The sequence below is a fragment of the Pteropus medius genome, unplaced genomic scaffold, assembly GCF_902729225.1.
Source record: "Pteropus medius unplaced genomic scaffold, Ma_sr-lr_union100, whole genome shotgun sequence".
In the NCBI taxonomy this organism is placed as follows: Eukaryota; Metazoa; Chordata; class Mammalia; order Chiroptera; family Pteropodidae; genus Pteropus; species Pteropus medius.
This window is the reverse complement of record NW_024343733.1, coordinates 5,466,430-5,480,584: the sequence shown is the minus strand read 5'-3', so window position 1 is coordinate 5,480,584 and position 14,155 is coordinate 5,466,430. Positions and strand designations below refer to the sequence as shown.

The window sequence follows — 14,155 nt, the reverse complement described above, 5'->3', positions numbered from 1 at the left end:
AAGTATTTCTACTTTAGCCAAGATTAAGGAACGAGACCAGGCAGAGACCTGGCTGTCTTCTTCCTCGCAGGTGGCCATGAAAGCAGGGGAACCGCCCCGGCGACTTCCCCAAGGATCCTAACACAAACAGATGTGTTCGCAACCACCGCTTCCTGCTTAACCGCCAATTTCAAACTTCCGAGACCTGCCCTGTAGGGTTTGCCCTTCCCTGTTTCCCATTGGTCACGAATCAAAGGCAGAAACAACTTGATTGGCTCTCCCTTTCACTTCCTCCGTCTCTTTAAGGACTTGGGTGGGGGGGGCCTGGCTGAGTCGCAACTGTCCATCATAGGAACGGGCATTCTGATTGGTCCAGAGTTCTGGGCCCCGCCCGCGCCGTTCCCTGCATTCAAACGCGGCGGCGGGAGGCACTGGGAGGAGCAGGGAGCGGACCGGCGGGGTCCTCTGAGCGTGAGTCTGAGCCCCCCACATCCAGATTTTCCCCCCGCCCCCACCTCACTCTGCAAGACCTAGGCAAGGGCTTCCTCCACCTACACCAGTCCCGCTTTCCCTTTCCGTGGCGGGCGGCGGTCCCTCCCTCAGGGCTACTGGTGGTAGGGAGGGTCTGACCAGGCTGGCGGTGCGCGCGCCTGTGTCCACGAGAGCCGAAGAGGGGGGCGTGCCCGGGGCTGGAGGATTTCTTCCTCTGTGAAACCGGTGGTGTCCTATGGTTTTCTACCCTGCCTTCTGTCAGCATTGCTTGCATTTTTCTATCTAGTGGGATCCGGCAGCATCTTCTCGCTTACCTGTGTGACCTTAACAATTTACTTTAGTGTCTTCATACTCTCGGTATCCATCCATCACCCCTCCAGCTTCCGGCCTCTTTCACTCTGCTTTTGCCCTTCTAGTCTCCCTGCTATTGTTGAAGGCCAAGTCCTGCCTCAGAGCCTTAGCTCTGGCTGTTCTCTCTGCCTGGACTTTTCTTTTTCCAGATATCAGCAAACCTTGCTGCTCACTCCATTCAGGTCTTGGTTCAAATGTTACCTTCTCAGTGACGTCTACTCTGACTACACTGTTAAAAATTGCACACACACACACACACGCCCCAATTGCCCCCTCTTTGCTGAAAATTTTTTTAATCCCATAGCACTTCCAATATATTTTCTATTTTCAGCCATTCATTCAATAACTATTAGCACCTACTATGTGCCAGGCTCTATGTGTACCCAATATGTGAGGATAAAAATCCCTGTCCTCGTGGAGCTTACATTCTAAGAGCTTACATTGCCTTAGCTGCCCAAGTGACAAGTATTTCTACTTTAGTAATTTTGTAATTAAGTGAGTATGTCAGATAAATGTATCGCTTCCTGTTACAGTGAGTAAAAGTCTGGTTTTTAATTTCCATCACCAGTATGGTGGCTGATCTTCACCTCCCTATCTGTGATACCTTGAGGGAGATCAGGATCTCTCAAGCTCTTCCTCAAATCGACAGTACACACTTGACCTTCTCTCATCTCCCTTCAGCACCAGTGAGGATGTTGAAGTTCAAGTATGGGGCGCGGAATCTGCTGGATGCCGGTGCAGCTGAGCCCATTGGCAGCCGGGCCTCCAGGCTGAATCTTTTCTTCCAGGTAACAGGCTGTCAGCTCTGCTCACCTGAGTTTGTTTCCTTGGAACCACCTTGTCCTTATCTTTGCTTTTATCATAGGACTGAGGCTGATCTTGGAGAAATCTCTTTTGGTGTTTTATATGTGCTGATAGTATTGGAAAAAGGAGCCACTGTGCAGACAGGAGTAGATAGCTACGCTTGCAGATCTTTCTTCTTCTTTTTTTTAACATTTCATACACTTCACACTTTTGTACTCAGTTTTGTCCTTTTATTACAGAAAGCAGAACAAAAGAAGAAAGGCAGTCTTTTAACCAAAGTTTCTGTCGGTGTAGTTTTATTTCTTTTTCATTCAAGAGATGTTTTAGTTTTAGATGAAAAAAACCCCCCCACAGTTTTGATAAATATCACACCTGTGAAACTCACATTTCTCTTAAGATATAGAACATTTCCATTACCCTAGGAGTATTAAAACTTAACATCATGAGATTATTTCTAAGTAGATTTCTAATTCTTTTGTTTCTGATCGAACACCGTTGATATAGAAATCCTTGTTTGACCCACATATTCACGAGTCGGGGACAACATAGATAGTGGTGAAGATTTAGGTTTGAATCCTGGTTCTAGCACTTGTTAGCTGTATAACCTTGGGTGAGTCACTTGTCTCCTCTGAATCTATTTGCCACTCTTTAGGATAGAGAGGTTAAAACACTTAATTCACAGGATTGTTGTGAGGATTAAATGAGATAATCCATGTAAAGCACTTAGTTCTTGCCTAGCTCTTGGTGAGCCCTTTATAAATGGTAACTATTATTTCTACTAAGTGTAGAAATATAATAGCATTAGTTATAATAACAATAAATTTATGTTCACTTAGCAGTGATTATAATATATAGGAAGGTATTTAAATAGGGTACCTGTGAGATGATAAATACTAAAATGTTCTTAATGACCTTTATTCAAAATATTTGCAGTGGGGTATGTTCAAAAAGATCAGGATGGAGACAGATTGAAATCTTAGGTTGTTCTATGGGTCCGTCCCCCTCACCATTTTAAGTTATGTGATATTTTTCACAAATGAATAGCCCGTCTCTAACCTTAGCTGACTGAAGTGCTTCCACATTTTAGCCCCTTTATCATTTTCCTCCAAAGCTTTCCCAACTTATTACAAAATTTATTAAGGGCTTATACCGTGCTGATTACATAATAACTATGGCTTCTAATGTGCTGGGCACAGAGCCAGCATGTTCCTGATTATCTTTCTTTAGCTTCATAACAGAAGTAGGGACTATTCTTAGTTACATTTCAGAAAAGAGGAGACAGATACTTAAGGAGGCAAGTACTCGCCCAGAATCATGCAACTTGTAAATGGCAGAGCCAGGCTGCATTTTTGGTCTGACTCCAGAGGGTGGTCATGTAACCGCTGGCCAACACTGCCAGAGTGTGTCAGTTTATTAAGTGTGTCTTATATTTAAATGTCATTATAACAGGAAAAATTGTGGGCAAATCCCCAGTTCATCTTTTTTTTAATGATTAGTTCCTCCCCACCACCAGGAATGCTGTTATTTTCAGGTGTAGCTTATACCTAACATTTGCCTTAACGTAAACAGAAGAGGTTACTGTTCTTTGCCCACACAGTGCCGTTTTAATAAGGTTTTACTAGAGTACTGATTTCGTTTCCCATTTAGGTAAATACTTTAGACTGGGTCTCAGTTTCTACTTAATAGTACTTCCCAACGAGCTCTAGGTCAGAGTTTAGGAGCCTTTTAGATTTTCGAACCAATAGGATTTCCCAAATTTCTTGGGTTGACTTAGGTTTGCCAACTTTTTATTTTGCCAAGTAAGATGTAAAAAATAAAACAGATAAAGAGAAAAACCTATTATTGTCTGGTCCTTTTATTTCATAAAGAAAGAACATTTTGAGAAACACCAAGAGAGGAAGGATATCATTTCAGAAAAAAGGACTATTTTAAAATTTGAATCCTTTTAGCTTTATAATATAAAAGAGTCATTATGTGGTATTCATTTTTTCTCATTTCATGGCAGACTTGAAGACAAGAATCACTAATGTATTTGGGAACTGCTACTCTAGTTAGTCTACACTCAATAAAGAACAGGAAAAACAAAGAATCTTATTTTTCTGAGCTAGCGGCAGAATGGTAAAGTAATCGATATGGTGGCCTTGCCAGATATGAAAACACTTGTGACCCAGTGCTTTGCAAACCTGGCTGAGGTTTGAATCTTTTGGGAAGCTCGTTAATAAAACAGAGTCTAAGCTACAAACTGGAAAAGTCTAATTCAGTAGAGGGAGAGGACACCAGAGAATCTGTTTTGTTTTGTTTTGTTTTGTTTTGTTTTTAAATTCTCTAGTTCTCCAGATAATTCAAATGTAGCCAGACTGTTTCTATAACCCAGTGCCATGTAACAAACTACTCACAAAGTTTAAAGCAACAGTGATTTATTTTTTTCTTACGATCCTGTGGGTTGGCTGGATTCATCTGCTCTGCCCTATGACATCAGCTGGGGTCATTCAAGGGAGCTTGAGTTGGGAGCTTGGTCAGGACCGGAACATCTGGGTGCCGACTGCTGACTGGGGCACCTCAGAGTTCTTCCACCTGATTTTTGGGCTGTGTGAGGTCTTTCATTATTCGGTAAGTCTAACACGGGGCTTGTAATTTTTTCTGTGATAATAAGTATTTTAGACTCCGTAGGCCATACAGCCTTTGTTGCAACTACTGAACTCTGCCATTGTAGTGCAAAAGCAGCCATAGACAGTATGTAAATTAATGAATGTGGCTGTGTTCTGATAAAGCTTTATTTATAAAAACAGGTGGTGGGCTAGATTTGGCCCATGGGCTGTAGGTTTGCTGACCCCTGGTCTAGCCCAAGCTTCTTGATGTGGTGACTGACTTCTCAAAAGAACAAAAGCAAAAGCTACCAGACTTCTCAAGGGCTCTACCCTGTGCTAGTACAGTGTCGCCTGTGTCACATTCTGTTGGTTGAAGCAAGGGGAGGGGAAATAGATTCCAGCTCTTGATGAGAATAGCAGCAAGTGCCTTCAGAGTTAGAGGAACTGTTGGTGGTCATCTTTGCAGAGGGACCTCCACACAATCGATGGCCTGGCTATAGACCAGACTCATGTTTTAAGGGGCCAGAAAGAGTGCAAATGAGTCAGGTGAGCCAGATGGAAGATCTGGAGTCAGTTAAATGCAGAACACATCCCCTACCCAGAGGGGCAGCATTATGCAGCTACAGCTCAGAGTCACCAGGCAGGAGTGTGGGGCAACGTTCCTAGATCCACCTGTGCTTTAAGAGAAGCCAGGAATCCCCTTTCCCTCCATTTTTTTTTTTTTTGCCGAAATCTGATTTTTCAATATTGGCAGATAATTCAAATTATTTTAAATACTGCAGACCAAACAAAACATGTCTGTGGGCTAGATACAGTCTGCCAGTTTGCAACTGTTGCTCCAGATTATGAATAAATTCAGCTTTAGTATAGTCACTCCATTCATACTTCTCTAATTATTCCACTGAATTCAAGAAACTGAAGTTATATTAATAAACCTCTGGGCACATGCGAAAGAAGAGGCAATCATTGTTTCCTACCATAGAGACAGACAGGACCAGTAGAGTCCAGAGTAAATGCTCCTGTGAACTTCAGACTGTTAAAAAAGAAGGTCCTTATTTTTTTTCTTTTTTAAAATTTTTATTTTTATTATGATGACATTGGTCAATGAAATCCAGCAAGTTTCAAGCGTACAATTGAACAGTAAGGCACATATATACATTGCATTGTGTGTTCACCGCACCTCCCTTTTCTAATTAATGTCGTGTTTGTGAAGTTTTTCTTAGGTGCTGATGAAAGAAACAGTAATGGAATCGTACAAGCAATAACTTAATGACTGTCAATTGAAGTCTCTTTAAAGAATGAAGCCACAGAATTGTGCTGTTAGCATGTGTCGTGAGCAGTTAGTCGAGTTGGTGGCTTGTAATGTTCTCTGTGGATGTTATTGATCAAAGCATTTCATTATTGACAGTGTCTCCATCTGCTGTTTGCTGTTTTTAGGGAAAACCACCCCTTATGACTCAACAACAGATGTCTCCTCTTTCCCGAGAAGGGGTATTAGATGCCCTCTTTGTTCTCTTTGAAGAATGCAGTCAGCCTGCGCTGATGAAGATTAAGCACGTGAGCAGCTTTGTCCGGAAGTGTAAGTTGGGAGACTTTGTCTTGAAATCTGTCCTGCTGAAGAAACTGGAAGGGTCTACGGCCATGCTTCCCTGAACAAGCCTGATCCCGTGATCTGGGAAGCTAAGCAGGGTCGGGCCTGGTTAGCTTCCAGGATGGAAGACCACCTAGGAAGACCAGGTGCTATAAGTGTAAAAACTAAGGGATTGTAAGATGACAAGGTCCTTGCAATCTGTGAGGTCAACCAAGGGTTGCCTCACCTTAAAAAACGAACAAACAAACAAAAACTGGAAGGATGCCAGACACAGAATGAGTTAGTGGTTGGTGGTAGTAGGTAACTCTGCTCTTAGGCAGACCTACTTCAAGGTCAGGTTCTACCTGTTGTAGTTAGAAGACCAGATAAGTCAGGCCTCTTAACTGCAAGTGCCAGAAACTCAGCTCAAACTAGGTTTAGGCCAAAAAGTGAATTTATGGCTCATGAAACTGAGAAATCTAGGGGTGAGTCAAACTTTAGGCATGTCTGATTCCAGAAACCTAAATAATGTCCTCTGGCCCATCCCTCCACCGACTCGGTGGACTTATCCATTAAGCATAGTGGGGACAGTGCTAAGGTCCCACAATATTTAATTTTAATGAATTCATTTTATTTTAATTAGTTTAATTGTGATTTATTTTTAAATCATAAATATGAATACAGAAATAATGTATAATGGTTCTTTATTACATTTATCTTTATGCCACTGTAGTCATAAAATACAATTTTTGATTTTTTTTTTAGTGCAGGAAGGGTCTGATGAAAGCAAAAGTTTGTAGGTCCTATAAAAGTCATAAATTGGTTCTGTGCACACCCTTTTCTTGACTTTGATTAACTTCTGCACGGTATGGAAGTTGGCTACTGGTGCTACAGTTTCATATTCTTTTACCTTACACCAGTGTTTTTTGACCCGGTGGTGATTTTACCTGTTAGGGATACCCGGCAATGTCTGGAGACATTTTTGGTTGTCAAAATTTGGGGCGGGGGTGGAGGTTGCTACTGGCATCTAATGGATGAGGGCAGAGATACTGCTGAGTGTCCTATGATGCACAGGACAGCCCTCCACAACATAGAATTACTGGTTCCAAAATGTCAGTGGTGCCAAGTGTGCAGGTTAATCAATGACCCTAAACTTCAGTGGCTTAAAACGATAATCATCGTATTACCTCTTGTGATTTTGGTGGATCAACTTGGGCCCAGCTGATTCCTATGCTCTGTCCAATGTTGGCCAAGATTTCAGGCACCAGGGACTTTCCTGGTTTGGAATGTTCAAGGTGGTTCACCCAGTGTCTGGCATGTTGGCTGGAAGGCCGGGCCCAGCTGGGAATCTGGAATGACTGGTCTTTTCCCTCTCTCCTAAAGTCTTAGGGCCTGTTGCTATCATGACTCCTCTGTGTGGTCTCTCCATCAGGGGTGAGCCAGCCACAGCCTGGGATGCCTGTTTTATAAACAAAGTGGCCCGAATACAGCCACTCCCGTTTGTTTAGTCGTTGCCTATGGCTGCTTTCACATTACAGCAGCATTTAAGTAGTGGTGACTGAGACCTTGAGGCCTACACAACCTAAAACATTTAGTCTCTGGCCCTTTAGGAAAAAACTCGCTGACCCCGATCTCATGGTCTCTTTAGCAGAGATGTTTGGACTTCCTACATGGCAGCTCAGGGTTTTCAAAAGCACAGAAGTAGACATGGCCAGGCCTTCTTAGGGCTTAGGCCTGGAAGGGGACATAGGATCCCTTGGCTGCATTCTGTTGTTTGAAGTGAGTCGTAGGGCTGCCCACATTCTACCCGTTGGGGAACTACCTAAGGGCATGAATTTCAGGAGGCGTGACTCACTGGGCACCATCTTTGGAGATTGGCTACCATACCCCGCTTGAGGTTTACCTTACACTATTACATTAATACAATCTCAGGAGAGATTCTTACTAGCTCTGCTTTGGGTCATTTGCCCACCCCTTGACCAGTCACTGGACCAGGATGTGAAGTTTTGTGATGGGTCTCATTTGGGTGCCCAGGGCACTGTGATAACCGGGACCTCATGGAATGGGGGTGTGCAAATACCCAAAGGAGCCGGGAGTTTTGAGTAGATAAAATCAAAACAGTGACTTAGGTAGTTATGTGTGAACCCTACCTGTTCTCATTTTCTTCTGCAAAATGGGGAAAATGCGTATCTAATAAGGCTCTGTGGGGATTGAATGAGTTAGTGCCCAGACCAGGCTTGTGTTGTCTGGCGCATAGAGACACTCAATAAATAGTTACCCATGATAGCCACAAACCTCACCAGTGTTTAGTATATTGTGAATCTTTAACTTTAAAACGTACTTGGGTATTTGCTCATTCTGTATGTGTTTGAATACACTCCCACCTAATTTTCTTGAATATTTAAATTCTCATATAGGAAGTGGGAGGGGGAGGGAAATTATGTAACAGACTAATTTACCATGCCATCTACAGGCACCTTCATTCCTCTTGAGACTGCCCTCTGTTACCTTAGCAATAACTTCAAGACTCATTCAGTAATCAGGGGGCTAGGCTGGGTGAAATGCAGATTTTCCTAATAGAATTCTCTTCCAGGGAACTGTTTCATATTTTCGAAGAGGCTTCCTAGAGAATACAGTTGAGAGGTTATGACTGAAGAAGGGTGATCGCGTTAATAATATATAAATTTTTTTACCCATTTGAGTTTCTGTTTTGGAATGTAAGCTTCATTTTCTCATGGGAAGAAGGGTCCAACAGCTGCCGTTGCCTAAATTTCTTGAACCATGTCACAGAAATGGAGATTTTCTTTGGAAACTGTTGGAGGAAATGAGACAGAGTGTAGCCTTGAAGCAGAGTCCCTACCTTGGGCCAAGGGAGGGCAGGGGACTAGCATCTGGGAACCAGGGAAGGAACTTTTGTTTCTTAATTCCTATTCTATCCCCAGTGCCTGAAACAGTGTCTGACACATAGTAGGTGCTCAATCAATATTGGTTGACTGATATAATACTAAGTGAACAAAATAAGTGGCCAAACCTTAAGCACGGCATCTCATAATTTGTGTTAAAACAACAACAACAACAACAAAAGCGAGTGTGATAATAAAACATGCAAAGAAAAGTGTTGATAATTGTTGAAGTTAGGCTTTTCTTGGTGATTTGATAGTAGCTGAAATTCTGCCCTGTTTCAGTTATAATCACCATAGGCAAGAGCTTCTGATGTGCACAGTTTTAGTACTTGTGAGCAAATTATAACTTTCAAAAGTTTTTTCCCCCTAATTATAAATGTAATATAAAGTTAAATATAAAAGGTCAAAGTGAGAGAAAATCCCTCAAAATCTTAACCTGTCTGAGATAACCACTGTTAATAATTTGGTGCGTAGTATTGCAAATATTTTTGCCCTTATAAATTATTTATTCTGGATATTTTCAAACATATGTAAAGGTAACGAGAGTAGTATAATGAATCCCTATGTAACAGCTAGTTAGCTCTATCACTGATCAGCCCTTTTCCATGCATGCGCTAACATTACTGTTGTTTAATTTTACACAAAATGGATCACATGTATTAACTTAAAAAGTCTTTTCAAAATGAGATATAAATGTTTATTAGAGATCAGTGAGAATAGCTATTTGGGAGGCACTGATTCAGGCAGAGGCCCAAATCATGTTCTGATTAGGACACAAAGGCAATGGGGTATTTATGAGAAAGGGAAGGAGAACAATTACATCAATAAAAGGAAGGCGTTTCTATTGGTGCAGATACCATAACGTAGTGATGTTAATTCTAAACAATGTTTTAGATTTTCAGTCCAGTAGTAATCAGTCTAGTAGTCATAATAACTGCTTTTTATTTGCTTTTGCAAACAGTTTTTGGGACACAAGCCTTGCGTAGGCCCAGTCCAAACGTTATTTTGTCCTGTTTTAACATGCCAAAGATTTGAGACTTTTAAGATATGCAAAGCGGTTCCTCTGACCTGGCAGCTCCAGCTCCATTTTGAAGTGGCTCCGTTTGTATTATTGTTTACATATGTGTATAATGTTTTGCCACTAGCTTTGCTCACTCAGCAGTATATTTACTCAGCAAATATTTATGGAGCGCTTGCTATGTGATGCCAAGGTTCCGTTTTAGGTACTGGGTTTACGGTAGTGATCAAAGCAGATAAAAGTCCTTGCTCTTAAAGAATATATACTTTGGTGGAGATCGAGCTACCCAATTCTTTAAACATGTGCCTAATATTCTTTTACGTGGGTGGACTGTTAGGTTGATTCCACTTTGCTGTTGATGGACCTTTAGGTTATTTCTGATTATTTTCCTGTTACAAACTGTGCCCATCATGAGCCCTTTCATACGTATCTTTTTCTAGCACCTGTGCCAGTGTTCCTGTGAAGCATGAATTCCTAGAAGTTGAAATGTTGAATGACTGAGTTTCAAAAAAGGAAGCAATGCACTCAGCTGTATTGGCTTTTCTCCTCTGGGTGCAAATGTTTATCTGACAAGGTCATTCCTTGACTGCTTTTCATTACAGTGCTTTGGCTCTTTATCTCCACCTCATTATTCAGTACCCATTGAGCTCTTAAATACTGTCATGGCCTACAGAGATGTAGGATGATGTGGTTTTGGAATCACAGAAGTTGCTGGAATGGAGAGACGTCGTGAAGTTTTTTTTTTTATAATAGTCATAGACTTGAGTTGAGTATCTCACCTGTTCGACTGAATAATCCAAAGCCTTTGGGAAAAGTCGCTGAAATTTGGAGTGGTTTCTCATAATTCTGAGAGTGTATTGCGGTGTTTTTGCCTGTAAGCAGTTTGTCTACTTGTGTGATTGAGATGCACGATGGTTGGCAGTGACAGACCCAAAGGTAATAAGTTGGATAAGTGCCGTTAAGCAAATTGGGGGGCCCAAGGCCTAACAGAATCAAGAGAGATTGGCCTTGTGTGCAAGCAGTAATGAAATCGGGTTCAACTCAGACTGTTGCAAGCCAGTGTATTTGGGGAATTATAATTCAAAACTCAAATGCTTTACCTGAAGGAAACTTGGAAAAGGACAGAGAAGAAAGATGGGACCTGGCGCTGTGATGTCAGGTTCAAAGGAAAATATCGTGCAGCTTTCAATTCTGCTTCTGCATAGAATTCTCCATGTAGGCGCTCTAGATTTATTTTCTGCAGTGGTCACGATGAATGAATTCATGAGACTCCACCCACCACTCTTGCCTGATTCCCCAAGGGACCAAAGAAAGGTGTTTTCAAGATGACTGATTAAAATGAGAGGTGTGACCTGTGGGTGGGAAGACAGTGCAACAGAGTTCATCATCTGTGCCTTTGATCTGGAGTGAATTCGTCTCCACCCATGCAACAAAGAGAGGGCAGGGGTGTGGGGGTAACAACAATTACAGTTGCATTAGCTGATTCATCAATATGCCACTCAATGACTGTGGGTATGAAATGGCTTTTCCCTTTGTTGGACTCAGTCTCTGTCATTGTCGGAACAACTTGCGAGCTGAGTGTAACCCCAGAATGTGGCTTTCAGCCTTATCTGGTGCACAACCTACAGAAATGGTGATCCATTCCAGTGCCTGGAGGACTCCAGTGTCCGTCTGGGATTGCAAGACAGTCTCTTGGTCTTCAAGGTGGAACTTTTCTGAGGGATTCTCCAGGGTAATTTTGATTATGTTTTTTTCTTCCTTTGGAGTATAACCCTATATATGGTACAGTTTCCCTATACTGTGCAGGACTCATTTAATTTTTCAGTTAGTCACAGCTGTTCCCCTCCATTCTTGCAGGTCATTAGAATTGTCGCATATCCAGTGATGCCCCAGCCTAATGTTCTTAGAGTGTTAAAAAAATGTATGTTAGATTTCAAATCTGCTATCCATTTATTTAGTTCATACTTCATGCGTGAAGGATCCATGACTGAATGTTTGTGTCCTGCCCAAATTTATATAACCCTCAATGTGATGGTGTTTGGAGGTAATTAGATTTAGATGAGTTCATGAGGATGGAGCTTCCAAGGTGGGATTAATGTTCTTATAAGAAGAGAGAGAGAGACCAGAACTCCCTTTCTCTCTGCCGTGTGAGGACACAGTGAGAAGGTGGCCGTCTGTAAGCTAGAACGTGGGCCCTCACCAGGAACTGAATCTACCAACACCTTGATCTTGGACTTCCCAGCATTATGAGAAATAAATACCTTTTGTTTAAGCCACCTTGTCTATGATATTTGTTATAGCAGCCCAAGCAAACTAAGACACCAGTGGAAAGATTGCACTAGGAAAAGGGATAAGACTGCATGTTAAGAGAAAGATAGTTGCAAACCCTTCCAGGTGTGTGACATGTCAGCTCTGCAGAGCAAATGTCAGGGCTCCATTTGGTTCCTTGGGCTAAGGCTTTTTATTTTTATTTATTTATTTTTTTTGAGAGCATTGCCATGTATTAAGGTAGGGAAGGCCTCACTATTTCTGACACAATTCAAGAGAGTTAAAAAAGGCTACTGGGAGAAAACCGGGCAGAGCACATGTAGACAGAATGAAATGATTTGGAAACCAACTTCCAAATTGATTGAGATGGGAATCATGGTGCTTACATCTCATTGTAAACTGGACTAAATGTGGATAAGCAGCTTTGACCAGCACTGCCCTGCAGCCTTCAGGGAGGAGAAAGAAAAGCATGTTCTGTGTTCTCCTTCCCCTATTTTCTAAGTCTACAGGATTCAAATTATAGCTGCCATGGAAACTGTGCTTTGGAATTTCTGGAGCCCTTAATTTTAACATACAAAAACACTTTTGTGCTGATTTTATGATTATTCACGATGATGAGGAAGTGACTAAATGTCTTTTGACTGTGAGGGCAGACATGAGAACACTTTCATCTTTCTTTTTTGGCTTTCATAAAGATGCATGTATTCAAAGAGCTTTATTTACCTGGGAGTAACTCTCCCATCTTTTGCAGATTCCGACACTGTAGCTGAGTTACAGGAGCTCCAGCCTTCAGTAAAGGACTTTGAGGTCAGAAGTCTGGTAGGTTGTGGACACTTTGCAGAAGTGCACGTGGTAAGAGAGAGAGCTACTGGGGACATCTATGCCATGAAAGTCATGAAGAAGAAGGCCTTATTGGCCCAGGAACAGGTAGGAGCATTTTAGCGTCACACCCTTTCTGCTTTCTGCACCAGAATGTTCTTTGCAGAGACAGTCATCTGCTGAATCGACATCTGAGATGAAACACGTTTTCCTCTGTGACTCTGTGATTAATTAAGGTTGCATGGGCAGAAAGGTCTCTTGTGTTCTTAGCTCTTCTTCTTGTACTGCTATTGACTCCTTTGAAGGCTCACAAGCTCCCCTTGATTTTTTTATCATGTTTTTATAGTTGTACTTTATTTAGAACCAACTTGGCCTTTTAATTAATGAATTTAAGATGATCTTTTATGGCTGTCAGCTGGAGACTTAGAGATATGCATATTATGGGGTGAGTCAGCATTTGTTTTTACACACATTTTATATATTTCTGTTATGGGCATGTATATTTGATTTTAAAACAAGCCTTTGAAGAAATTAAATAAAATTGATATGTGGCTAGGGTGTTGCTTGTTTGAGAGCAAGTAAGAAGTTATCTTTAAGGTTGTGGTGTTTTTTCTTTTAAACAAGCCTGCTGCTCCAGATATATTGATTCATTTGCTGTGTTTCTGGAGAGACAGCCATCAGCCTTGGAGTTCAGAGAGTAATTTATTAGTTACAGACGTTCGAGTGTGCATCATGTGTCTAATAATGTACCCGGCTCCGTGGGAAGCCTGCACAAGGAATTGAAGCTCTATGGCTGCTAGTTTCAAGGTTTAAAAACAACCTTGGAAAGCAGAGGGGAAAAATGCAGATATATAAAGCCGTCGCTTACCAGCTAAAGCGTCACAGGAGATGGAGCAGTTAGCAAATTCGAGAACGATGGAGTGAGGAGAGATGTGGGTGAGCCAGGGACAATTAGAGCAAGTTCACACTGCTGAGAGGGAATGTAGGATTTGGGCAGAGAGAAGTGATGAGAATGTGCCAGGTACAAGTGTAGTGTGTGTGACGTTCTGGAGGTTTGAATACTAGAATGCTGCGTATAGTGTTTTTGTTTTTAGTGGTTTAGAACAAATAGATTGGGCAATGGGGAGAAATGAGGGTGTAATTGATGGGAAATCTCAAGAACCTTATTTTTTATTGCGGCAAAATATATGTAAAATTGATCATTTTAAACCATTTTTAAGATGATTCATTGGTGTTAGTGCATTCACAATGTTGCGTAACCACGGCCACTGTCCATTTCTAGAACTTTTTCATCATCCCAAACAGAAATTCTGTACCCTTTGAACAGTAACTCACCATTCCCCATGAAACCAGTTTTTGGAAT

At 41.7% G+C, this 14,155-nt stretch overlaps 1 protein-coding gene across 12 annotated transcripts in view; it reads left to right on the top strand.

The window, feature by feature from the left end:
- The first annotated feature begins 352 nt into the window (after positions 1–352).
- The window catches only part of CIT (citron rho-interacting serine/threonine kinase), a 145,766-nt gene continuing 131,963 nt past the window's right edge, over positions 353–14,155 (top strand). For 10 of the 12 annotated variants that reach the window (XM_039868284.1, XM_039868285.1, XM_039868280.1 and 7 more), the window contains exons 1-3: positions 1,485–1,610; positions 5,652–5,793; positions 12,725–12,900. In XM_039868284.1, coding sequence (XP_039724218.1) covers positions 1,515–1,610; positions 5,652–5,793; positions 12,725–12,900 — 414 coding nt within the window. In that variant the 5' untranslated portion in view covers positions 1,485–1,514. Of the gene's footprint in view, positions 451–1,484; positions 1,611–5,651; positions 5,794–12,724; positions 12,901–14,155 lie in introns of those variants that run through there. The other 2 variants (XM_039868287.1, XM_039868288.1) reach the window with 2 other exon arrangements.